The sequence below is a fragment of the Podarcis filfolensis genome, assembly GCF_964270895.1.
Source record: "Podarcis filfolensis genome assembly, chromosome: 2".
Classification (NCBI taxonomy): domain Eukaryota; kingdom Metazoa; phylum Chordata; class Lepidosauria; order Squamata; family Lacertidae; genus Podarcis; species Podarcis filfolensis.
This window is the reverse complement of record NC_139605.1, coordinates 18,189,492-18,214,060: the sequence shown is the minus strand read 5'-3', so window position 1 is coordinate 18,214,060 and position 24,569 is coordinate 18,189,492. Positions and strand designations below refer to the sequence as shown.

The 24,569-nt window shown below is 41.7% G+C and overlaps 1 protein-coding gene across 3 annotated transcripts; it reads right to left on the bottom strand.

The window, feature by feature from the left end:
- Positions 1-3,162: 3,162 nt before the first annotated feature.
- LOC310757049 (pantothenate kinase 3) lies at positions 3,163-24,203 on the bottom strand. 3 transcript variants are annotated; one of them, XR_014545027.1, is made up of 8 exons: positions 23,558-24,203; positions 17,216-17,568; positions 15,751-16,004; positions 14,850-15,026; positions 13,981-14,104; positions 11,850-11,975; positions 5,205-10,608; positions 3,163-5,064 (listed from the first exon to the last, which is right to left on the bottom strand). XR_014545027.1 is itself a non-coding variant. In XM_083602158.1 (7 exons), the coding sequence occupies exons 1-7, from the start codon at positions 23,583-23,585 to the stop codon at positions 10,558-10,560; spliced, it is 1,113 nt and encodes a 370-aa protein (XP_083458284.1). In that variant the 5' UTR covers positions 23,586-24,203; the 3' UTR covers positions 3,163-10,557. The 3 variants fall into 3 exon arrangements, 1 of the variants encoding a protein (XP_083458284.1); XR_014545028.1 differs by having other exon boundaries at positions 3,163-5,081; positions 5,213-10,608; XM_083602158.1 differs by having other exon boundaries at positions 3,163-10,608.
- Positions 24,204-24,569: the final 366 nt, after the last annotated feature.

Here is a 24,569-nt window from a genome sequence, read left to right as displayed (position 1 = left end):
GAGTTGAGGCATCTGGAGCAGGACTTCAGATGCTGACTGCAGCATATGAGGAGAAACACACAGGAAAGTAGGCCTCCTTTCAAGGATACGGCTATTTGTTTAGGCGGATCAGAGAACCCATTTAAAACCAGCAGCAGAAGTGTTTTTGAGGAATATTTCCTGGCTATTGCAAACGTAAAGGAGGTCATGTGTGTGTTCTGAATTGCAGCAGAGGCTACTCTCCCCCAAGCAGATCCATGCTTGACTGGGACGATTTATTTATTTTTAAAACAACCCTAACAGGTTTCCCCTGTTATCGTGAAGTGATTGTGATTATGCTTCACTTTGTTACACCTGTGGTTCTCTGCATCACAAGGTGAGAGAGATAATTTATTACGGTCGGAGACCAGCTTATAAAACACACTTGGGGGTACAGTCACAGAAGGAAAACAAACAATTAAAACATTGACAACAAATTTAAAAACAATGTACAACAATAAACAGCTGCAGGGAGCTGACCCAGAGTCACCCATAGAACCGAGTTTGGGGATTTTCTTAACGAACTAGTTTGAGTTGGGAGATGGTCTGCGCCTGCAGATCTGTACACAAAATCTGGCGACCATCTTCTGATCTTTGCCTAACAGGAAAAGGTCAAATTTTTGCTTTTCCGGGAGGTCAGCGAGCCTCACCAGGAGGGGAATCAATGGTTTTACTACGTGCCTCTTCATAAAAGGGACATCTAAAGAACAAGTGCTCTGGGCTTCCCATCTCCCCCAATGAACAGGCGCAGTCTCTGAGCATATGGGACTTTTTTGAAGGCTCCTTCCAGGACCGGTGAGGGCAGGGCCGAGCTTCTGGCGTGTGTAAAGGCCCTTCTTGCATTTTTAAATACGAGAAAGAAGAGATATGCTGCCGGTGCGGCTATATCTCTCTCGATTTCTCCAATTTTATCACAAGGTGGCAGAATACTGTTCTTCAGCTTTAGTACCTCTTGTACGTCCGACGTCGAAATATATTGGAATATAACTGCATGCCAAGAAACCTCCTGCTTATCCACCTGCCAGACGATCGGTGCGTTTCCTCGCCACAATGGCATAACAAACTCTTGCTGCTTGGTTGGTTTTTGTAGTTGTGGTTGTTTGCAACTGAGAAGATACATATTTATTTATTTTCTGCTTCAAGTGGACACAGTAAGTCAGAATTGGCCCCGGGGTTTAAAAGTGCACAGCTAAAACCTCTGCTCGAATTCCCCATGAAATCGACTGGAGGTGCACTTAAGTAATTCATCCGATTCCCCTTAGGACTTAAATGGCCTAAATAAATAAATAATAATACTTACGGATTGTGCCTCTCAAGACTGGGTTATCCAGGCACTCTTTATTTTTCTAAACGAGGAGGACTGGTGTGATAATTACCTGCAATAGATTTTGATTGTAGATCTCTCTTAATGTTAACCTGTGACATTACGTGGTACAACTGTATAATATTATGAGCAGTGATGTCTTGAAGCATATATAAAATAGTTACGAGATGTAAAATAGATAAGGTTTATGTAAAATAATCAGTTTACATTTTTGTGTGTACACTAGGATTCTTTTGCAACTGTCCTCAAATTCTGTCATCTAATTTTGAGTGGACGGTGAAATAAAAAGGGGGTTTTAATCTTGTTCTTTTTACTTTAAAAGTCTGTTTTTTTTTAATAACAGGGCTGGGGAACGTCTGTTGTTGGATGACTGTTATCAGCCCCAGCCCAGCCAGCATAGCCCAAGGGAGTTGTATGGGAGTTGTAGTCCCAACATCATCTGGAAGGCCAGGTTCCCCACCCCTGAATTAAATAAAGGTTTTTACTAAATGAAAAGTAAGGCAGTCTGTGGAGCTGAACTTTAAATTGATTTGAGGAGCCTCTCCTTCAGTAGGTGGTAGGTAAAATGTGCCTCTTGCCTCACCAGCTTTTATCAACCTTACAGCTGGGAGCAATAGCTAAAATATAGTGTGTTCCATACTAATGTTAACATCAAATGGATTTGAATGGATTGCTGAAATAAGCTACTAACCTGCTTTGCCAGCAATGCCAAAGCTGTAGTTTTATAGCCATTTTACAGAGAAGCAAGTCCCATTGTGCTCTTCTGAGGTAACGAGAGCAGAATCCCATCCCTTGTAAATGTTGTGAAAAAATATGTTTGCTCCAAAAGGGTTGTTTTGCACAAAACACTTCTCATTTGGAAAATGTATACTTTTTTTTTTTACTCTTAAGTTAGTTTATGGCATGTTTAAAGGATATATGTGTATTTCAGTGATAGAAAAAACAGCTTTTCATAGTACTTGAACAATGTTACGATGTAATAGAAATACTTGCTGTGCAATCTTGTATTTGTCTACCCAGAAGTAAGTCCTATTGAGTGAATGGGCGTTGCTTCTAAGTAAATAAAGAATACGATTGCAGCCTTAAGCTCAGTTACTAATAGTTTTCACCCTGGGCAAGGTAGCTGTGGATAAATTTCTTAACTTGCTGTGATTTTTTATTTTAATGAATTTGACACTGGGTTGACATATGTACCGAATAGCAATACCGTCATTTGCACTTTCTTCTAACGAGAATGTTTAAAGCACTATTAAAATATTGAGATGTATTTTCTACACTGTCTAATGTGTTACCTAGAGCTATTATCATTTGAAATATTTTTTTAATAATACGTTTACATTTGTATTGAGCTTAAGCACAGCAATGCCATGTAGCATACGGAAGATAATGTTTAATGTTCTTATTTATGGATAAAATTAAAACTATGCTAATTTTTCTGCCGGTGTATTTTCACTTCTTCAGCTTTTCATGAGGCGTTCCTTACAACCCAGGACCAGATCACTTGTTGCAAGAGGAGCCTAAAGCCACATCCACACCCTTACGTTTAACTACATTTAAAGCTGGTGGCTTCCCACAAAGAATTCTGGGAGATGCAGTTCTGCTCTTTAATAATCAGGCCCTGCTTGCTTCAACCAAGGCATTTATGTGGCTGAATCTCAATGTGTGGCTTGAACCAAGATAAAACTATCAGCCACAGCCTTCCAAGCAGTATGCAGTGAGTTCCTGAGATATGTACCCACTAACAGGAATACGGTTATGAGTGTAGGATCTTCCATGCAGAAATTCAGCAGCATTTAATAAAATAAAAAAGGCATCCAAGACAGGTTTCTCACCCCTTTATTAAGACAGCTTGCAAGGGTACATGGAATTAAAAAGTATGGGGGAAGAGAATCAACCATTGGTATTTATTTAGAAAAAAAAGTAAAAGTTCTGTTCATTCATACAGAACAGTAGTAGAACAAGGGGAAATGAAAAGTGCCCATCAAACAACAAAATTAAATTTTCACATTTACTCATGCAAGCAGCAGAGGATTTTTATACAGTGGCGATGGGAATGATTACGGTATAGGCTTCCATCGTGGCATGAAAATGACACAGAAGAGCGTCCATGATGAAAATAAATTAAAAAAAACAATTTACAAGAGACGTGTTAAATAATTTAGCAACTATGAATGAAACATTTGCAAGACATACATTTTTTACATCATTGTCAGAACAGTAAACAAGAGAAAAAGACAATAAATTCACTGCAACAAAGTAAGGCAACTTATTTGAAAACGGCTGTTATGGTTAAGTGTTATATGCACAGTAAGCTGGCAGAATGTGAGCCTGCAATGGAATCAAAAAGTATTTTTCAATTACAATTTGGTCTTTTAGACTATTCAAAACCAGAGTTAAAATGCCAACTTTGCCATTACGTGGGAAAATACGAAATATTCCCTATTTCCCATTAATGCGAATATTAATATGTACTGTATATTAAAACTTCCCCACCTACAAAACTTTAAAAAATCCTTTTGTAATGATTGAACCTTAAGCTAACAAGCTGTACAGTTACCCGAAACTATTGCTTGAAATGTATTAACAACCAAAGCCAAAGATAATAGTTAAATTTGTTGCAATTACAGAAGAAATTCTGTCCACATTTATTTGTCAGCGTCTTGTGGAGGAACTTTACCCATAATACATTGGATTTTATTTTTTTTAGGAATGTGTTCACAATAAAAACAGTAATAGATGCAGCCATTTGATCTATGTAGATCAAATAACATTATTTGAATGGACATTGCTATGACGATCAACACACAAACTTAGGAACAGCTTATTGAAATTTTGAAAACAAAGTGACATATTCTGTAAAGCATATATTAATTGTAGCCTGTTTTATAAAAAGCAAATTTCATGACGTACTCTCAGCTTTAATGAACTGTTGACCAGTTATAAGAGAGTTTAGTCCAGGAGACATAATTACACTTTGATAAATTGTCCGCCTGGAAAGTAGTTATCAAACTTGAAACTCTGATTGTAAAAACCATTTCTTTGATCCACCATCTAGCCACTCATGAAGGAACATCATCATGACCTGTTTCCAATGTAGTACTGAACAATGGTTTAGTATAGAGGAGCGTAACCTGTGGCTACTCCAGATGCTGAACTACAACTCCCATCATTCCCTAACCATTGGCCACACTGCTCCAGCAGGTCAAAGGTCAGCCATCTGTGGCTTAGTGCTACTTCAAAGAGGAGTACTGGGTTTACACTCCCTTTCCCTGACCTCCAGGCACAACTGCAAATTAGCCAGTTCATCCTGGGAAGGGAATGAAGAGTTTTGAAGTATGGTTTATTGAAACAAGCCCAACATCAAACCATGGTTTAGGATCCCAGTGTGTCAACAAACCATTGATTAAATTAACCAGAAATACTCTCTCCGCCCTGGTTGATTCCGAGACACAAAAGATTTAAGATCAGTTTAAAACAGAAAGTGGGTGATTTTGATGTTTGAGCCGGAGAGGTAATGGGGAGGGGGGAAATTTAAAAGCCCACAGCTTACTTCTAACTCTTTCACAAGGCATGAGTTTAGCATTTTGCCCCCAAACTGAAGTAGCTCATTATTTGCTATCAAAACAAAGCAGCGATGGGTTAAAGTACCATCAATCTACTTTATCCATCACAGTGAACAGGACAAGGAACACTAAATGACTAACACTAAACACTAAACCAGGCTTCCTCAAACTCGGCCCTCCAGGTTTTTGGCCTACAACTCCCATGATCCCTAGCTAGCAGGACCAGTGGTCAGGGATGATGGGAATTATTGTCTCGAAAAACATCCGGAGAGCCATGTTTGAGGAAGCCTGGCCTAAACCTTCCTACGGCATGAGACCCGTTATTTTTTACAGTGCTGCATACCAAAAGCACCCATTTTGAACTTATTTTCATGTTGCCATTTCCTGCACAAAAAGGTGCTCTTCAAAGATGGAGCACCTTTGAGACCTGTGCAGAGTTAGGATTTGTGGTCCAATGTACACTTGGCAAACTTTTTGAACGCTGATCAGTTGCACGAACTTCAGAGTCAAATGAATGCTCACAATTTTCCTGACCATTTGCCATATCTCAAAACATCTTTCTGGGGTGTGGGAGGGAGAGAACTATTGTTAAGTTGGCCAAGGGAAATGTTTGCTGCAGATGTCTTTCTAATTTTTACCAAAGTTCGGAATATGGCCATTGCTTTTTGGAATTGGGAAACCTCAAGTCACTGCATTCTAGGCATGATAGTACAAATAAAATTTAAGTGGATTATCACCTCTCAATTAAGGCATCTTGTTTTTCACCTGCCTCCTCAATCCTGCGCTGCTTTTTCCAACCTTTCCATTTAGCACAGGTAAGCAATCTGATCTTCAGCTCTCTTATCTCCCAAGTTTTATGGTCTTAACTCAGCAAGGTTAAGGTTTATTATACTGTACTTCATTTGAATTATAATGAAAAGGAGCGTCCCTTTTTAATGGCACAGTGCGTTAAGGTTCACAACCCCTGAATCCTCTTTTGGAAATTATAACCAACAGCCAAACATGGCCTATCAGTAGAAAGGCTCAATTAGAAATACATTTTGACCTACCACTAAATTTATATTATTATTTTTTACTTAACCTAAACGCATTCAGTTCAGTTTTATTGATATGTGCACTATTTACAGAGCATGAATGCATGAATATTTGGAAGGTTAAATGAGCCATGTTTGAATCCTTAAGCAACAGAAATTTTAATCTCAGTACAAGCACTTGAAAAATATTCAAAACCTCTTTTAAGGGCTGCTTCACACATTAAAGTAGCAGACATCTAAAAATTTAGCACGTAGCTTCTTTTAATTCTGTAATGGGCAAGGTGACGACCTTCTCCCCGGCCCCATCATATCTCCACCATGCTGTGCACAACTGGTGCCAGGATATGTGCACCCACTTCACATTAGAGGACTAAATATGCTAAATCAGGGGTCAGCAACCTTTTTCAGTCGTGGGCCGGTGCACCGTCCCTCAGACCATGTGGTGGGCCGGACTATTTTTTTTGGGGGGGGGGGAAATGAACGAATTCCTATGCCCCTCAAATAACCCAGAGATGCATTTTAAATAAAAGGACACATTCTATTCATGTAAAAACATGCTGATTCTCGGACCGTCCATGGGCTGGATTGAGAAGGCGATAGGGCCGCATCCGCCCCCCAGGCCTTAGTTTGCCTACCCTTGTGCTAAATCCTTAATCCCTATTTTCAGCAGCAATCCATGAGGCAGCCCAGAGGAATATCTCAAAGAATTTAAGGAACACTGGCTCAGTGGTGTAGCTAGGATTCACACATGCCGTCGGTCAAATACTTAAGGTTTTGTCATTTCAATGGATGTTGGCAGTAATGGTTGCCTGAATTCCCCGCATGCTGAAAGAAAGGTACAATGTCCACAGCATTTGGAAATAGTAACAAATCAAGATTTACTCTTACATGATTTAAGCAGCAGTACAATTAGAAGGATGAACGCATTATTAGCCTTAATCTGCTTGATCAGTGACATCCAGCAGGGTTGCAGACAATCAACTTCAATGGCACAGAGACAGCGCAGGGCTGGGGAACCTGTGGCCTGCCAGATATTGTTGGGACTCTGAAATCCTATCTGTCCCAGCCAGCATGGCCAATGGTCAGGGATGATGGGAGTAGTCCAACATCTGGAGGTCGATGGGTTCCCTACCTTCCAATAGATTCATGTAGCTTATTAGCTACCGCAAAGCAGAACACAAATGGCAAGCAAGGAGAAAGGCGATCTGGTCCTTATACTTCTCTCGTGGGTTTAGTGGAATGGTGCTTTAAAAATGTCCATGGAAATACACGTAAGGAATGGAAAATATATGGGGTGGAACGCATTATGCCATTTCGGCTTACTATACAGAATGACCCACCCAGGCCGTTCCTGGGGTTCTCCTGATCACCCACAGCACCATTTTTGGGGGTAGGGAAAGCCCTGTTGCACAAGCAAAAGCCCATGCGCAGGAGTTCTGTTGATGAGATTCATTAGTTGAACGAATCCTCCCCATGGCCAATTAATTACCAAGTTTAATGGTTGGGGAAGAAAAATGCTACAGAATATCTTCATGGAATGGATATTGCATTGTACTATCACTGAACTTGAAAATGATTTGGCTTGTTAAGAGATTGTTGCCTTCTGAACAGGATGAAGTTCTCTTATTTTAGTATTATATTGCACCCAGGGCTACATATCGCACTGCACCCCAAAGAGCACTAAGGATTACATGATTGAGAAGGTACAGTGAGAAAAATAAGTAAAAAAGGTCTAGCTACCCAGTGGCCCACCTGGCTTTACAGTTTTTCATTTGATTGACAGGGGCCAATTGTAGAATTGGCACCATTCCATGTTAAGAGGACCACAGATAATATCCAAAACCAGAAATATTATTGTCCAATTTGTTGAAACTCGAGAGATACATTAAGGCACACTTAAAACTAAACTTAAGAGCCAAAACATTCAGAACCCCCTTCCTTTCCTTAAAAGAAATAAGGAAATAACCTCTAGCTTTACCTAACCAGCAATTTTTCTATCTCCCCAGAAAGTTTTTAGCAGTCCTATGTATTAAGTGCTAACGCTAAAAGAGGTCAGTCTTTTCATTTTGTGCTAAATGAGACCATTTTAGCAACATGAACCATGTATTAATGATGGGGATTTATAACATTTCCAGGACATACAGTCAAAACACTGGAAGCTTCTATTCCTACAAATCTAAAAAGTCAGGGAAAGTGTTTTGCTTTAATGTAATCAATGCAGACTTGTGTGGCACAGAAACTGATGCTTTTATTTACAGGGTTTCTCTCAAACCTATGGTTTTCCTGTAGTGGGATATACCGAGCTGTTTCACTAAGCCATAGTTTATTAGAAACTTTTGCTTTTATATAAATGAGCAGTGTGCTGGTGGCACACTCCTCAGACATTTCCACAGCACTCCTCCCCTGCTTCTATACAGTAGACAAAACAAGCTAGTTGGGGCATTTGAACTAAGGCTCGTGGGTTTGTTTCCTCTAAAACAAACCATAAGCAGTGTGGAGGAAACAAACCATGAACCCAAAGTTTGATGGACGCGACACACCAGACTCTGGCTCATTCATCCATGGCATGGAAGCAGGAGAAGAGCAGCACCATGGGAACACTAAACCAGACTTTGTCTTAAACTCCGATTTAATGTACCACATGTCAAACCTGCTTGCTTCTAGAGCAAAACTCTTGTAATGCACTTGCCTAGGAACTAAAATGGAAGAGTTGTCCAGTTGTTTCAGTCATCTTCAGTTCTGAATGGCACTCACTACAGAGCAAGAGATACTTTAGATGATTTTCTTAGTGTCCAGGATATGTACTAAAAAATATAAATTGCAACCGAGAGCATACGCTTTAACTGAAACACTTAGGTTAAGACATGAGGCCAAAATATATAAGCTTTTAAAGGCAAAGCGTTACTGCCATGTAACCATTTGTGAATTATTTGTTATACTTTTCTTTTTAAAAAAGATGGGGTCACAACAGTCAAGTACAACATCTCTTTAACAAAAAACTTGGCTCGGCCTGTATTTTCTGTCCAGAATGAGACCAACAAAATATGTATCTCTGGACACTGCTGCGTGCTCTAGAGATCACCAATTTTTAAGTCGTAGGAAATCAGTTTTAGGTCAACACAAGCAACATCAACACTAATTACTGACAATGAGCGCAGAAATGTAGTTAAATGGAATTGAATTTTAAAAATTGAAAAGCCATGCACACTAGATATCTAGAGATACATTTTCCATATGGATATTGCTGTATAAAGGATTGATGTGCCCAAATAATATCAACTTGATCAAGTAAATCAAGCACTAAGCTTGAGCTCTAGTAGGAGTGATAAATTTCCATCTAGAAAACTTCATTCATGGATTGGATATCTGCATATTCCTCGAGATACAATTATGTATTTCTCTGCATAGAAATTTTCTTGTCTGAGATGATTTCTTCTTCTTCTGAGGTCTTATGGTAGGCTTTGCTGCAGCAATCTACAAATATGCCACTATTGTAAACTTTTACAATCAAGTCTGAAAACAGCAGACAGTGAAAATACAGGAGTAGCCCCAGTATGTTGAGTTTATTTCAAGGCCACACTGTTGCAGTATCTGGAACGGTTTATCAGGAGTACAATGAACACTGGACCTTTTGAGTTTGTGCAGTACAACCTCTAAAGCTGCCTTAATACTTGCCCTAAATTGACATCTGGGTTAATTTTTCAGTGTTTTTATATAAACGGAGGAATTGCACAAAAGCCATCCCACCAGAACTGTCAATGTAAGAACTGAAATGCTATCGCTACTTTGATCTCAGTCACATCAGCTGCCAAGTTTTTAATAAAGTTTGGTGGTTTTGAACTATGGACTTTTTCTATTGGCCATTTTCTGAAGCCCTTTAATGTTTGATTGAAAATCCTACGTGGAAGAACGTCCAGCACAGGCAGCTATCATTTAACCACCAAATGAACTCGGATACTGCAAAGCTTAACAAAATCTGACCATACAGTTGGTAGCCAAACACAAGTGTATTTAGTTGTTTAACTCACCTTAAATCAATTGTACAAAGTCTTTGCTGATATTTTCATTTTTATTTTCTCGAAACCTTAATACTGGAAGTCTGAACACACTGTAATCTCTCTGCACTGATGGAAAAAAACTCTTTGCATCAAAGAACTTCATTTTTAGCAGATGGCACTTGGTTGTGGCCCTGGGTCAATTTCTTTTGACCCAATGGGAAATTAACATTCAGCACAAGGCTATAAGACTGACACAACTAGATGCAAGCTAATAGCCTGGAGGGGGGTTTTTGGAGCAAAATTTGATCAGCGCTGCAGGATTCGGACAGCTAAACTAAGAATAATATTCCAATTCTGATTTCTAGGCTCATTTCTCAGAGGCTGTAGTGCATACTGAACTCTCAACGTGTGTTAGAGGTTGCCTTACACAAGGAAATCACCAGGTGCTTCTGAAAGAAATACCTAGGCTTCAAACTCTGTCTCAGTGAGACAGTTCATCATTCTTACAATTAAAGACATTTATAGCAAGACAGCGGCCCTTTGGTTCCAGTTGATATAAAACAGTGTTGTAATAATGCCAGAAAGGTAGGAAATAATTCAGTTTTGTGATGCTTTGCACTTCAGCTGAAATTTGGCAATCCAAGGAGGGCACCAACTGCTCCAAAGTATCCCTGTATTTAAAAGAAGATTTTTCACAATTCAAGTTTTGACTACCACATTAAAGTTGGCCTTTTTCAAAACAGGCAGAAGTACATGACAAAAAACTCTTGCCTTTTCCTAATGGATACCTGGACAAATTAGGAAGGAGAAATATATCCACAGTATAGTCAATCTATTGACAATACTCTGGATAAACTAACTTCTAAACAAGCCTTTGCACTGACCCCACCTATGTTTTTCCCAGCCTGTGAATGGCAGCTGGAACATCGCCACATGAACAACCTTCTCAGCTCTGCACACAAGATACAATTGTGGGGCGTGTGCACAGCATATTGTTTACCTCCCTGCAACTTAAAGAGTGAGGAACAAAGGCTAAAAAGGAGGGAAACATACTATTGAGCATACTTTCTATAGCACTGCATTGAGCTGGATCAGACAGCCTTCTCAAAATTGCCTAAACCTCCCTACTCTCCACTGTAGTTTTGGAGCAAATCGTGCATGGGCAAATAAGTCATGGGGAGAGCTTTGTCTGAGAGACTGGTGGTAATTATTGTGGCAAAGAGGGAGCCTGACAACTGCTAATTTTGAAGCTCTAGTGAGGAGAGAGGAATTGACCGAAAATGCAGTATCTGAGCTGCAAAGGCACTAACTCGTGACTGTCAAGCACTCCTACGGTACCTGACAAGTAAGACAGCAATCCATGATTTATTATTTCTGAAAGATTGACACATGTAGGTACAACCATGCCATTTACTATCCCAGAACTTTCATTAAGGTACTTGTTTGTTTATCCCAGGTAACTGAAATACTTGGAGGACAATCCAGCAAATCATTTTTAAGCACCAGTAATGTCAATGGAAGAGATTTCAAGCTCTCCCATTGACACCAGTCATGCTTTAAAGTACTCAACTTTGGCTGGATTGCACCCATTATGCGCATTCAGTTCATTAACCAAAACATAAAAGTGAATGGAGAAATTCAAAGAAAAACCCACGGATGCAACCGTCTGTCCTATGCAGGAACAGTATTTTTCTTTAAAATGTAATCCCGCTTCCCCGAAACGGTTCATGGCATACAATCTCACTTACCATCCCAACAGCTCAGGTGCAAAAAAACCCACACCTTTCTAGAGCTACACATCTTCCAAATCACGGGTGAAGAAAACCATTACAAATAAATTTTAAATTATGGCATTTGTACTGGAAGATAAAGGTTGTCTAGCTCTACATTCCATAGCTGTGGTCATACATACCTCATGTTCTAGGAACAAAGCTTTCAACTGGCCTTTGGACCAGTAATCCAGTGCATATGCCAAAAGCTTCATCGACAACGTATTCACACGTAAAAAGTTACCAACAAAGACAACACGGTTTATCTTCTAAAGAAAAACAACAACAAGAGTTTCCTCAGTGGGATATAATCAAAAGCAATACAAGTTTTCACTGGGATGCAAGAATGATTAGCAGCACAATCCTATGTATGAATGAATTCTATGCATGAATTCATGAGTAAGTCCCACTGGGGCTTATTCCCAGTTAAGTGTGAAAATGCTCGTGGAGTCAACTAAGAATAAAAAAATTGTATAACTAACATTTAGGTAACATTTAGATACTTTAACCACATTTAAATCCTGGACAGTTTGCAAAGTTATGTGCACTTCAAAAACCCATAATGCATGCATTAAGCATTGCGTAAATTGCCAGAAAGTTGGGGCCCGATATCTCCTGTGAATGTATAGATCAGGGGTCTCCAAGCTTTCCTTGCCTTGGGCTGGTGTCTCGAGCGATGATTGCGCGTTGGGCTGGAGGGCGGGGGAGCGTGTGCCCATGCGCAAATGCTATTTCCGGTGCACATCTGGTCGGAGGAGGCCTGTGCGCATGCGTACAAGCTATTTCAGGTGCTCCTCAGACCTGGAAGTGGGTCCCTGTGACGGTAAGAGTGGGTGGCGGCGGGGGTTGCTGCGGGCGGGATAAACGAGTCCCTTGGGCCTTATCTGGCCCCCGGGCCGTAGGCTGGTGACCCCTGGTATAGATCCTGCTGGGGGAAAGGCTACATTCACTAATTCGCCTTCCCCGCTCCTGCAGACCCCCTTTCTGGAAGACCAACCCCCTGCATATTTTCAGTAGGGGCAAGGGGTTGCAGGGGGAAATTAGTTAAAGTTGCCTCCCCTCACCTTCTGTCAGTAAGGGTGGTCTGAAGTGGAACTGTGTTCAGCTGGTACAAGTCTGGATCAAGTGGAACCTGAATATCACATGAATTCTGACCCCAAGCCCATCCAATGTTAAGCTCATCAGCACCTACTCCCCCACCTTTTGATGTTAGGTAAGTGGCAACCGAAAAAGGTGGATTTTCATACAGTTTTGCTTGTGGACTTTTCCTTTCCAGGGAGGCTCAGCAACACCAAACCTGATGTTCCTCCAGCACAAAGCAAAGACCATTTTATTTGCCCAAGCCTTCAACATCTCATCTAGCTGGTTTTCAATCTGGTACCTCTGTAATCTATTTTTCATAGTATCACAGAGCTGGAAGGGGACCCTGAGGATCATCTAGTCCAACCCAAATATGCACCTGTCCCATACAGGGATCAAATCTGCAACCCTGGCATTATCGGCACCACACTCAACTGAGCTATCCATGGGGGAAAGAAGAACACATAAAATTCACAGAATCATAGAGTCGCTCTTCTAGGCATTTTATATAATTGTTATCAGTGTAACATGGTAGCTATGTAAATGCAAGGGAACAATGGTCAACCAAAGTCATTTCAAGTTGTAAGCGAGGTCCAGGCTAGCTAATGTATACCATAGCAACAGGTATTGGCAACTTAAACAGGATGATTTGTATATGCCGCTATATTCTTAATTTTAGATGAGAAGAACAAATTCTTATTTGGATTCAAGCAAGTGTAATACAATCGAACCAAGCCACTACTCTGACAGGAGCTGCACTTTGTGCCTTCATAGCCCTGTACAATGCTGCTTGATCCATATGCAACAAGGCAGCACTGTAAAGAAGCCGAAGGCAGCAAGCAATATTCCAGATGAGCAACTGCTCTTCCATATTTCCACACGTTTGAAACAGATGGGATGTTTCAGACAGCAGCAAAGACAGAAGTGTGTTCTCACAAAAAAAGGAAGAAGAACTCAGTAAGGTACATATTTTATATCTAAGTCTTATTATAAAAATAAAAGCTTATAATAAAATGTTTAAAGACCTGAAGACTTTATAGTGCTTATCAACTTAAATCTCCAAACAGAGAAAAAGGCAGATCCTGAACAGCCACCTCTGATTTGTGAGAGAAAGAACCTGTTAGTTCTCACACTATTCCAATCTGGATTTTCAATGCATTGCAGTCTCTGCTGTTCCTGCCCAACAAAGCTTACCTCATTTACAGCACACATCCGTGCTATAGATCCGATATTATTGGTGATAGTAACCAGGGTAGCTCTAGCCAGGTCTTCCTTACTAACAGATTCCCGCTTTTCCTTGTAGATCATATTCCCGAAACTGAAAGACGAGAGATGCCATAATGTTAGATAATCTTCTGTTAAAAATACAATTTCTATGCTGGTCTTTCTTTCACTTAGGGCATGGATCTCTAGCTGGGGTTGGTAAGGCCAAGTCCAACTGCATTGTGTTAGCAGACACCACTTTCCGTTTCGATGGCTTGAGGTTGGCAGATTTACTTTTAGATTAGCTACTGAACAGGATACATCTCGTGTGTAATTAGAACAAAGACTTGCAGAGTACAAACCAACACAACTGCCTAGTTTAATATTATGCAGGCATGGGCCATGTTTTGGAAGCTCATGCACTACAAGCATGCACCATATGGGTGTCTTAAATTGGTTTCATTGCATCAATGTACGTAGGCTAAAATTTAAGTGGCAGTACTTTAAGCTAACTAAACCACTGTGTGCAGTGCACAGAATAAATCTGGAGGTGGGGCAGGGAAGCTCTGTTCTCCAAGTGGCAAATACTAAGTTGGATACAATTTGTGTTTCCTCTTATGTATCTGTAAATAAATAGATTAAGTAAACAAATCACATTTTTAAATTCCTTATTAGGTGTTCTAATTAAAAATCAATGGGTTGTAGCCAATTAAGTTCTACTCAATTAAATCAATGGTCGTAAGTTAGTCATGTCAGCTGATTTCAGCGTATGACTAACATTGGAACAACCCATCTTTTTAAAGGCCTCTTAAATCCAGCAATTTTTTTAATGGTGCTGTGTATTCTCCTACAACACCTACCTAGATGCCACTGCCCACCCTGGCAAGCCAAACCGTTCATAATCTCCTCCATAAATATCCCGGACTAGCTTGTCGGCATGTGTACTTTCCCCTTTAGATGCCATTTCTAGAGCTTCTTCGAAACTTTCACATCCAGTCAGCAAGCTGCACAAGCCAAGAAAGGTCCCACCACCTAGACTGGTGTGAAAAAAAGAAAGAAAACGCATTGGCTTGTAAATTGCATATTTAAAATTAACAATTTTAATTCTAGACATCTTACCTGTGCAACTCATGAAATAAATTGAATAAGCTCAACTGACTACAATCTACATAAGGACTTAGGCAAAACACATTCCTAGTGAACAATCAATAATAAGCTGTTCATTTTTAGTTGTTGCCCACCATATCATGAAAGTTCTTGGTGGGCAGTATTAAAAAAATCAGGAACAGCAACACAAACCAAAACAATTATTATGGAACCCAACTCAAGCATTTATCTTTCGAGGTGCCTCTCCCAGCCAAGGAAGCTGAAATGGTGTTTAGGGTAACCACAAATATCCTGTCGACTAGGACTAAGTTATTGTAATTGTGTCTGTAGCAAGAGCCATCAGCAGCTGGATAGTCCTAATAAAAACAGAATAAATCTTCCCAAATCCTGGTATTTTCTTCCTTTCTTTTAAAAAATATTCCATTTTTTTTACCAAGCTGCCTATAATATAATAAAAAATGTTAAGTTATTTTGTGAAGATGGTTAACCAAAAAATGAAAATGTAACTCTTAAGACAGGAAAGCTAAACACACTGCAAAATAGAAATACGAATGGCAATTTCTTCAATGATGTGTATGCATTTGAAAGAGACCCATGAACACAGATTTATCATTTCATTTAATAGCTTGTTCTGGCATTCTTTAAATTCTCTACCTTGTTCCAGTTACTCTCTTATAGTTGTCTCTGGAATGGACAGCTAAAATACTGACTCCTGAACCAATGTTTACAACCAGCAACGGGTATGGATCATCCAGGTTAAAAGGCATCTTTTGGCATCTTTCAGGTTCTGATGCGTTTTCAAAATAGTAGCACTCTGCCTGGCCATTAAAACTGACAGAATCTATGTACAGCAAGCCTTTGACAAGGCAGTCAAGTTCATCCAGTTTGTGCAGCTGGAGGTCTCCAATCTGAAAAATTGCAAAAGAGACATTATTATGGCTTCTTCTCATCACAAAATGATATCAGCTTAAGTCAAATTCACTCAGATGCAGGTTTTAAAAGACTACAGTTGTTATACAAGCAGATGAATTAGTTATCGTGTCTTTAGAATGATAACTTATACCAGCATTTTCAAAATAATCAAGCCAGTAAGTAGTAAGAAACCCACAAAACTCCTAGACTTTCATCAGCTTCTCTATTTCTGGCATATATATTAACAGTAGTTTTCATTTCCTGCAAATATTTCAAAACAGTTTCTCAAAATTAGCTTCTCAAATTCTTTTTCTCTCTTTTGTCGCTTTTTTTATCCAAATCAGATGAAGCATTGCAAATTAAGAACATGCAAGGCCCACACAACTCTTTTGCAGGCTACATGCACTCAATTTCTACTTGCAGACCATTTTTGACAACACTTTGAATAAAACTTTAAGACTCGGCTAACTCCACCTACACTCACTGTCAAAAGACTGGATGGGAAAGGAAGTCATCATACATCCACTATTTTAAGTATAATCTTCCCTGCTATTCCAGAACTACCCACGTAAGGACTGACATTAATCCTTTTATAAAATGGTAGTCATTGTTCTTAAAGGGTTAGATGACTGCAGACAGAAGTAGGCAACTCATGACAATAGACAAGCCATAGCAAGGATGTGTGGCCCACATATTACATGCACCCAGGACTGAAAAAAATCCCAAGTATGCAAAACATTTCTGGTTGTTTTCCAACTCTGCATATAAATATTGGGTTCTGGGGGCTCAAAGGAAAACGAGAGAAGAATGCTAACTGTCAACAGTGCAAAGGCTAAAAATCTATGTGCTCAAATTTTGTCCATGATATAGCACAACTTTCTGGTCTACATCAGAGGAAGAAGAGCTTGTTAGTCACTGATTCTGAATTAATGTCGTTATTAACGCAGTTATGAGGAAAAAAAAGGACTATTTTGAAGGCAGATGTAGAGGCAGGACAAAAATTGTTTCCAGCGTGTTGTCACTGCCATGCATGCAAAGATCTTTCACAAACAGGTCCAAAGTACCAATTCAGAAGTATCCTGACCCATCAGATCTTTGCCTACGATAGCAAAGGCAATGCTTTCAGAGACTTATTACTTAATCACCACAGAGTATAATGTACTTCAAGAACAGATTATGTAACAGAGGATGCAACAGAACTACCTACTGTGCGAAAATCTTCTTCAAACTTATAGGCACCACCGCCAGTGGCACAGAGCACCGTATGCAGCGTTGAGAAGTTTTTACTTCTTCCCATTTGAATAAAAGTAGGCAGATCATGGGTTGGGAATCGGATAAAGTGCAAGTTTCCCTTTCGCCCAAAAAGTATCAAGTCCTTGAGTTCAAGGTGGACATCCCGAATACCAGTGGACCCATAGGCTACGTTTGATGTCAAATATTTGCGAATACTTTTCAAGCTTTCAACTTCTTCCTGCTCTTCTTCTGCAGTGATATCGATAGGTTCAAAATATGCAAGTTTCACGAGGGTTCCCCCAATGTCCATACCAAACCATGGGAAAGCTGTGGTGAAACAAAGTTACTTGTTAGAGAATCATATGCATATGAAAATTGAGAATGAACGTCTTCTCCGCTGCCAGCACCCTAACAGTCTCTCTGCTGTCTTTCTAAGCAATTAGCAAAAACTGCTTGACATCATAAGAAATGTGGACCAGATCACTCCTTTGTATCCTCTTTTGTTAGCACATTTGAGCCAGTAATGACAAACCAACTGCATGCTACAAACAACCGAAAAGCTAATCACAATCCAAACACGGATTTCTTAAAATGTGAATTATACCACTTGGAAAGTACTTTTCCAGATGGGTTTTGAAAAACACTCTTTTCACAACTGATTTACTTTGTGAGTTAAAATGTTTGTAAATCATGCTGATTTCTTTTTTAGAAAGGCAGAACAGAAGTCAAGTAAATAAGACGACTTTGCTCTTAACCCTACTATGTAGTAAACAGAAATGTGAATTTTTATAAGGACTGGCGGGGGGTGCGGGTGGGACAACTTCTAAGAATAGCATCCATAAGGTTAAATAATCTGCTGCTCTGTCAATCCAAACATTTATAGGTCCCTGAAAAACTACTATTTTCAATCCTACACACACTTACTTCCAAGTCCCATTGAACTGTCCTTCTGAGAACAGTTATGTAAATATGCAGTTTAATATATATGTTAATATATATCCCTATATTGTACAGGCTTAACCATTACTTCAACATACTTCCCACTTGGAAGATTTTTCAGAAACCCTTTAGGAAGCTTCCTCCTCATCTTGCAATTATAAAACTGCAATCCCTGCTCCCTTAAAGTACCGTATTTTTCGCTCTATAAGACGCACCAGACCACAAGACGCACCTAGTTTTTGGAGGAGGAAAACAAGAAAAAAAATATTCTGAATCTCAGAAGCCAGAACAGCAAGAGGGATCGCTGCGCAGTGAAAGCAGCAATCCCTCTTGCTGTTCTGGCTTCTGGGATAGCTGCGCAGCCTGCATTCGCTCCATAAGACGCACACACATTTCCTCTTACTTTTTAGGAGGGAAAAAGTGAGTCTTATAGAACAAAAAATACGGTACTTGGACATAAGCAACTTGTTTATAACTCTTCAGCACTGGATAATAAAAGATTGACTAAGGACATCCAGTAATCTTTGAACCTTGGTTGTTCCTGACAACAAGATAGCTATAATTTTTAGCCATAAAGATGAACACTCACATTTACTTGTGGTTAGTTATTAAGTCCATATTAATGTTTTGTGGGTGGGCAATATCTTTTTATAAAATAGCTGCTTATGAGACATGAAGGCATGTCTTATGAGACATGAAGGCGGTTTTCTTTGAAGTATTTTCTTTAGAACAGCAGTGGGGAAGCTGCGGTAGCAGTTTCCTCACAAAGGTTGCGCTACAGATGCCAACAATGTATGAAACTCTTCTTTGCAAAAGACTTTTGTACTAGATTTATCATGGGTCGAGACCTCATGACGCTCAATTTAGGGTTGACTGGTATCGAGTCTTCTTCAGCATTCTCCCCACTGTCATCAATGAAGCAATTCAGGAAGTTTAGTCCATACACTGGAAAATTCTTTATGAAACACAGCCGCATGCATGCAGCAAACCAGAAAAAGGAAATTTCAACATGTCAGTGTTTACAGACAATGGCTTGCACCCACTGTAACTAAGTAGCCATCTCCCACTCTCCTCACCCCACACAGCCCTTACATCTGTTCTGCGGGTTCCACCAATGCTCCAGAATAGATCTGGGGAAGGCAGGGGCACAGAGAAGAGGTAAAGTCCCCCTGCACAAGTGTAAATTCTTGTGCTGTTGGGATAGTTACTTAGTATGACATTGGATACAAGCCTATGAGTTGTAGCCAATTAAATTGTACTCAAGAATAGAACCATTGAAATGAATGGGCCTAAGTTAGTGAGGGTCATTATTTTCAATGGGTCTAACTCTTGAGAATGACCAACCACATGGGTTGCATCCTAGGGCGGCATTATCAGAAACAGCCAGTATCCCTGCTGCTTATGGTAGCTCTCTGTGCCATTACCCTATTGTTCTGGAGTATTCTGCAACCCACGTAAGGAGGTTTTCAGGGCGAGTAGGAGAACTGCTGAAAATCAGGTTTCCAGACCTACCCAAGCAGAAGAGGTGCCACATTTAGCATATATTGCCACTAGAGAGCAGTGGGTTTTATCGAATGCTGACACTGCCTAATGTCACCATCAGATACAACCCACTGCTTCTTAGTGAGCAAAAACATCAGCTAATGGAAAGCAGCACCTGCAAATCTGGTGGAACCAGAAATTATTTCTGTCGTGCAGCTGTGCTCACAGGAATATGAGAATAGGCTTAATTTGAAGAATACAAATTCATATGTAACATTAGGTGATTATTTCTACATATGCAAAGTGCATAGCCAAGCAAGTGCTAAGCAGTGGTTAAGTCTTTTGAGACATGGATTATGAATTTAGACAAATGTCACAGGAAATGTAGTAAAATCTTCACTGGCAACTCAGACATGGCTGCCTGATGTTAGATAACCTGAGTGGCAATCCTAACCACACTTATTAGGCAGCAAGACTCACTAAACTAAATGGGACATGTACAGAATTGAGCTATCTGCCAGGTATACGTCTGCATTAAAATAAACGGCGTTTCCGTGCGCTCTGGCTTCCGTCATGGTGTTCTGTTGCGCCAGAAGTGGTTTAGTCATGCTGGCCACATGACTTGGAAAGCTGCCTGTTGACAAACGCCAGCTCCCTTGGCCTGAAGTGAGATGAGCGCTGAACCCATAGTCACCTTTGACTGGACTTAACTGTCCGGGGGTCTTTGACATTTCCTTTTTTTTACCTTAAGGGTAAAGGGACCCCTGACCATTAGGTCCAGTTGTGGCCGACTCTGGGGTTGCAGCGCTCATCTCGCTTTATTGGCCGAGGGAGCCGGCGTACAGCTTCCAGGTCATGTCGCCAGCATGACTAAGCCACTTATGGCGAACCAGAACAGCGCACAGAAACGCCGTTTACCTTCCCGCCGGAGCGGTATCTATCTACTTGCACTCTGGACCGAGCAGGGACCGAGCAACGGGAGCTCACCCTGTCACGGGGATTCGAACCGCCGACCTTCTGATTGGCAAGCCCTAGGCTCTGTGGTTTAACCCACAGTGCCACCCATGTCTCACCTTACCTGTGCTTAAATTTACCTGTGCTTTTTACCTTAAGGTAAAGGTAAAGGTACCCCTGCCCGTTCGGGCCAGTCTTGCCAGACCCTAGGGTTGTGCACTCATCTCACTCTATAGGCCGGGAGCCAGCGCTGTCCGCAGACACTTCCGGGTCACGTGGCCAGCGTGACAAGCTGCATCTGGTGAGCCAGCGCAGCACACGGAACGCCGTTTACCTTCCCACTGGTAAGCGGTCTCTATTTATCTACTTGCACCCGTAGGTGCTTTCGAACTGCTAGGTTGGCAGGCACTGGGACTGAACGACGGGAGCACACCCCGCCGCGGGGATTCGAACCGCCGACCATGCGATCGGCAAGTCCTAGGCGCTGAGGTTTTACCCACAGCGCCACCCACGTCCCTTGCTTTTTACCTTACCTGTGCTTAAATAATTTGTCAGGCAGGAAATGTATGCTTACAGAAATAAAATTAAGTTCAAGATGCATTCCTATAAATGTTGAATTAATTGTTCTTGTTGTTCCTATTAAACATTTGGTGTGTTTTGTTGCTTACTTTGGAGCAACAGCCCCCTCAACTTTTGTTACAACACTCAGAATGCAGGAAAGTGTTTTTTGTAAACCCAACTATGTTCACATATAACCCTGAACAAAAGTATGAGCTGCTTACCAGTGGTCTATAAATCTGCTGGAAAGCATTTTATGAGTAGAGTAATTGTCAAAAGGAACAACAGAAAGAGTGAGTGACAATTAACATTTAACCTCCCTTTTGTGCAAAGTCACCATGGCAGTTGGCACTTTCTTGGAGCTTTTTTTATTATTATTCATTAATGTGACACCGGACATTTAACTGAGAAACAAACATTGTATAAGCTCAGTTAGCAAAGGAAAAAACCAAAGAGTAAGATTTGTATAAGAAAGCTCTTGGAACTATTTAGAAAGAGTCTGCTTCTATTAAGTTTACTGGATACAATTTCCCATTTTACTAAGTTATTCAGTTTAAATTCCAGACTCCTACAGTATTTTCCTTCCAGGATCAAAGGGCAAGAGGCATATGCCACGTCTGCAAGACTATCTTTTATTTTGATAGTGTTTACAGTTGACTATCTCCTATATATTATTATAAAACACTGGTAAATGCTAACAATCACATGTTCCTAAAATGTAATTTCTTATACTTCTCTCATGCCACTATTTAAAAAACAGCAGTTTCTCAGAAAACATGTATCAAAATTAAAAGGAACCAATTGCCTACCCTTGGGGCCCTACTGCACATGCCATTCAGGGCAAAAGGTAAAAAGGGTAGGTGGGTAAAACACTCCTTTGTTAAACTACTGGTAAGTCCAGCGTGGCTTTAAGAGAATTTATTGCTTGTTAGACTGCAGTCCTATGTATCCTTATGTCAGGAACAACACAAGTGGGACTTACTTCCAAGAATGCATGCGTGTGACTGAACAGCTTATTTGTTGTTGTTTTTTAAGTGCTCCCCAAAGTCTGTCACAGTATGACTTAAACAAGAATGTGCTAATAACTGCACAGGAACTTAATCCTAGCTTCTACTGCGATGCCACTGAGAAGATTTGTATTATTAAAGTTCCTTATAGGACTATATGAAATAATATATTAAGCAACTAAAATAATTCACAATATTAAAAAAGATCTATGAAAAAAATCTGTTTCCAATTTTCACAATCACACACCCACTGAAAACAATCTGAAAAAAATCTGTAACTTAGTTGGTCTTTAAGGTGCTACTGGAAGGAAAAAATTTTTTTGTTTTGACTATGGCAGACCAACACGGCTACCTATCTGTAAACTTAGTTGGTCTTTAAGGTGCTACTGGAAGGAAAAAATTTTTTTGTTTCCACTGAAAACATGTAAACCTTAATTTACATGAAGGGCCACTGGTTGTAGAAAAGGGAGGAAAAGGAAGCAGGGATATCATCCTTTCATCACTTGACACCAGCTATTTCCTCAAGCTGCAACAGAGGGAGAGAATGAAAGCAGGGCCACTCCAGGGCCTTTCTTGAGACCTCTTCCTGTACTCTTACCATTCCAGCTGACAGAGCTTTGGAACTAGTGCCTGAGTTGGCTTTCTTTCCTCTTCCCTGCCAATCACTTTTGTGACATGCATTTTAAATTGGCTGTTGGCCATTGGCCTGAGGGCAGAGTATTGATATTTGGTCATCTTTTTAGGCAGAAGAGGGGGGAAATGTATCAAATAAATATGTAGCAGTTCGAACGTCACATCATATTTTAAAGAGGACTACTGTAGGGAAAGTATGACAAAAGCACATAGGTCAAAGACAGCAGGATCATATACAGACCCAATTCACTGGAACACTATTTGATGGCAGTTTCCTAGCAAACACACACCACGTGAACACAAAACAGAAATGTGTGCAGGTATCAGACAGGACAACCTGCACATCATTTCCACATTTTGATAGACTGAAGTGTATCCTACAGAGAAAATGCATAATGTGTAAAAAAGGTGCGGACACAGCCATCCCTTACTACTCACTGAAACCCAGTCAAGTTCTTAACAATAAAGGAAAAGCAAACTTCACCGCATTGGCTCCCCGCTCCATCTACAAATCTCAACCCAAGCATGTGCCTCTGGCTACCAAAACACCACAGATGCAAAACCCAACACCGACTGGCTTATTTTTGTGTGAGCCAACGCCAAGCAAAGCAAAGCGGCGTGGCGCTTCCCCTCCGGGTTTGACCACCCCCGGGTTTTCGTTTTAAAAAGCGAGCCGACACCTGCTCAAGCCCCGGAGAAGAGAAGGGAAGGAGGAGGAGATGGCAGGAAGAGGGAAATCTTACACGGCTTCTTGGCATCTTTGATCTTCATGACTCCGCCGCGGCGCTCCCGGCGGCGGTACCTCCGCTCGAGCCCCGTCGCGGGCTTCCCGTGCCTTGGGTGATGCCCCCGGAGGAAGAGGAGAGGGTGGCGTTGGCGGCGGCTCGATGTTACGCTCTCCGGAGAGAGGCGAGGGCGCGCGCCGGCCTGACAGGAGGCGCTCCGAGGGCGGGGAGGGGAAGGCGAGAGGAGGGAGGAGGAGGAGGAGGAGGAGGAGGCCGACGCTCGCTCGCTCGCTCGGCTGAGGGGAACCGGGGGGAGGCCAGGCGGGGCCGGCGGGGTTGTTAACGCCCTTCCCGCGAGCGGCTCATGGGGCTGCGCTGCCGCTGGGTGGCCCCACAGGGAGAAAGAGGAGGAGGCGGGACCCGCCGCCGCCGCCGCGCCAGCCCCACCCACACACTCGGCACCACCGCCAGTTCACCGGCCGCCGCCGCCGCCGCCCCCCCACCTCCTCCTCCTCCCCTTCACTAGACGCCCGCTAACATAAAACAACGGCCGGCCGCCGGGCGGTGGGTGGGGCTGGGGCTCCGGAGGCTCCGGAGAGGGCCGCGCTGACGATGCCACAACGCCGCCCGCCTCCTCCTCCCTCTCCCTCCACCCGAGGCACAGGACCCGCGCAAGGGCAGCTGGGAAAGGAGAAAGGAGGCGGGGTCGGTGGCTCCGAACTTCTCCGGCCTACGCCTCCCAGAGCGCACCGCGAGGTCCCTCCCGCTCCTGGGCAACTCTGCGCTCGCTAAGCATGCCGGGAGCTTTCGTAGTTCCGAGGGTCGGAAAGGGAGGCCATTTTCTCGCGGAGGCTTTTTTCCCCCACAGCGTAAAGCGGCATCGGTGGAACGCTCCCTACAACTCCCCCTCCCACCCTCGCTTTTACCTTCGCCGCAAGAAACACGCCACTCACCCCACAGCGAACCAGCCAATGGCAAGCGAGGATTTCCCTGCTCCGCCTCCCATCGCCTCTAGGTGTGATTCTGTTGG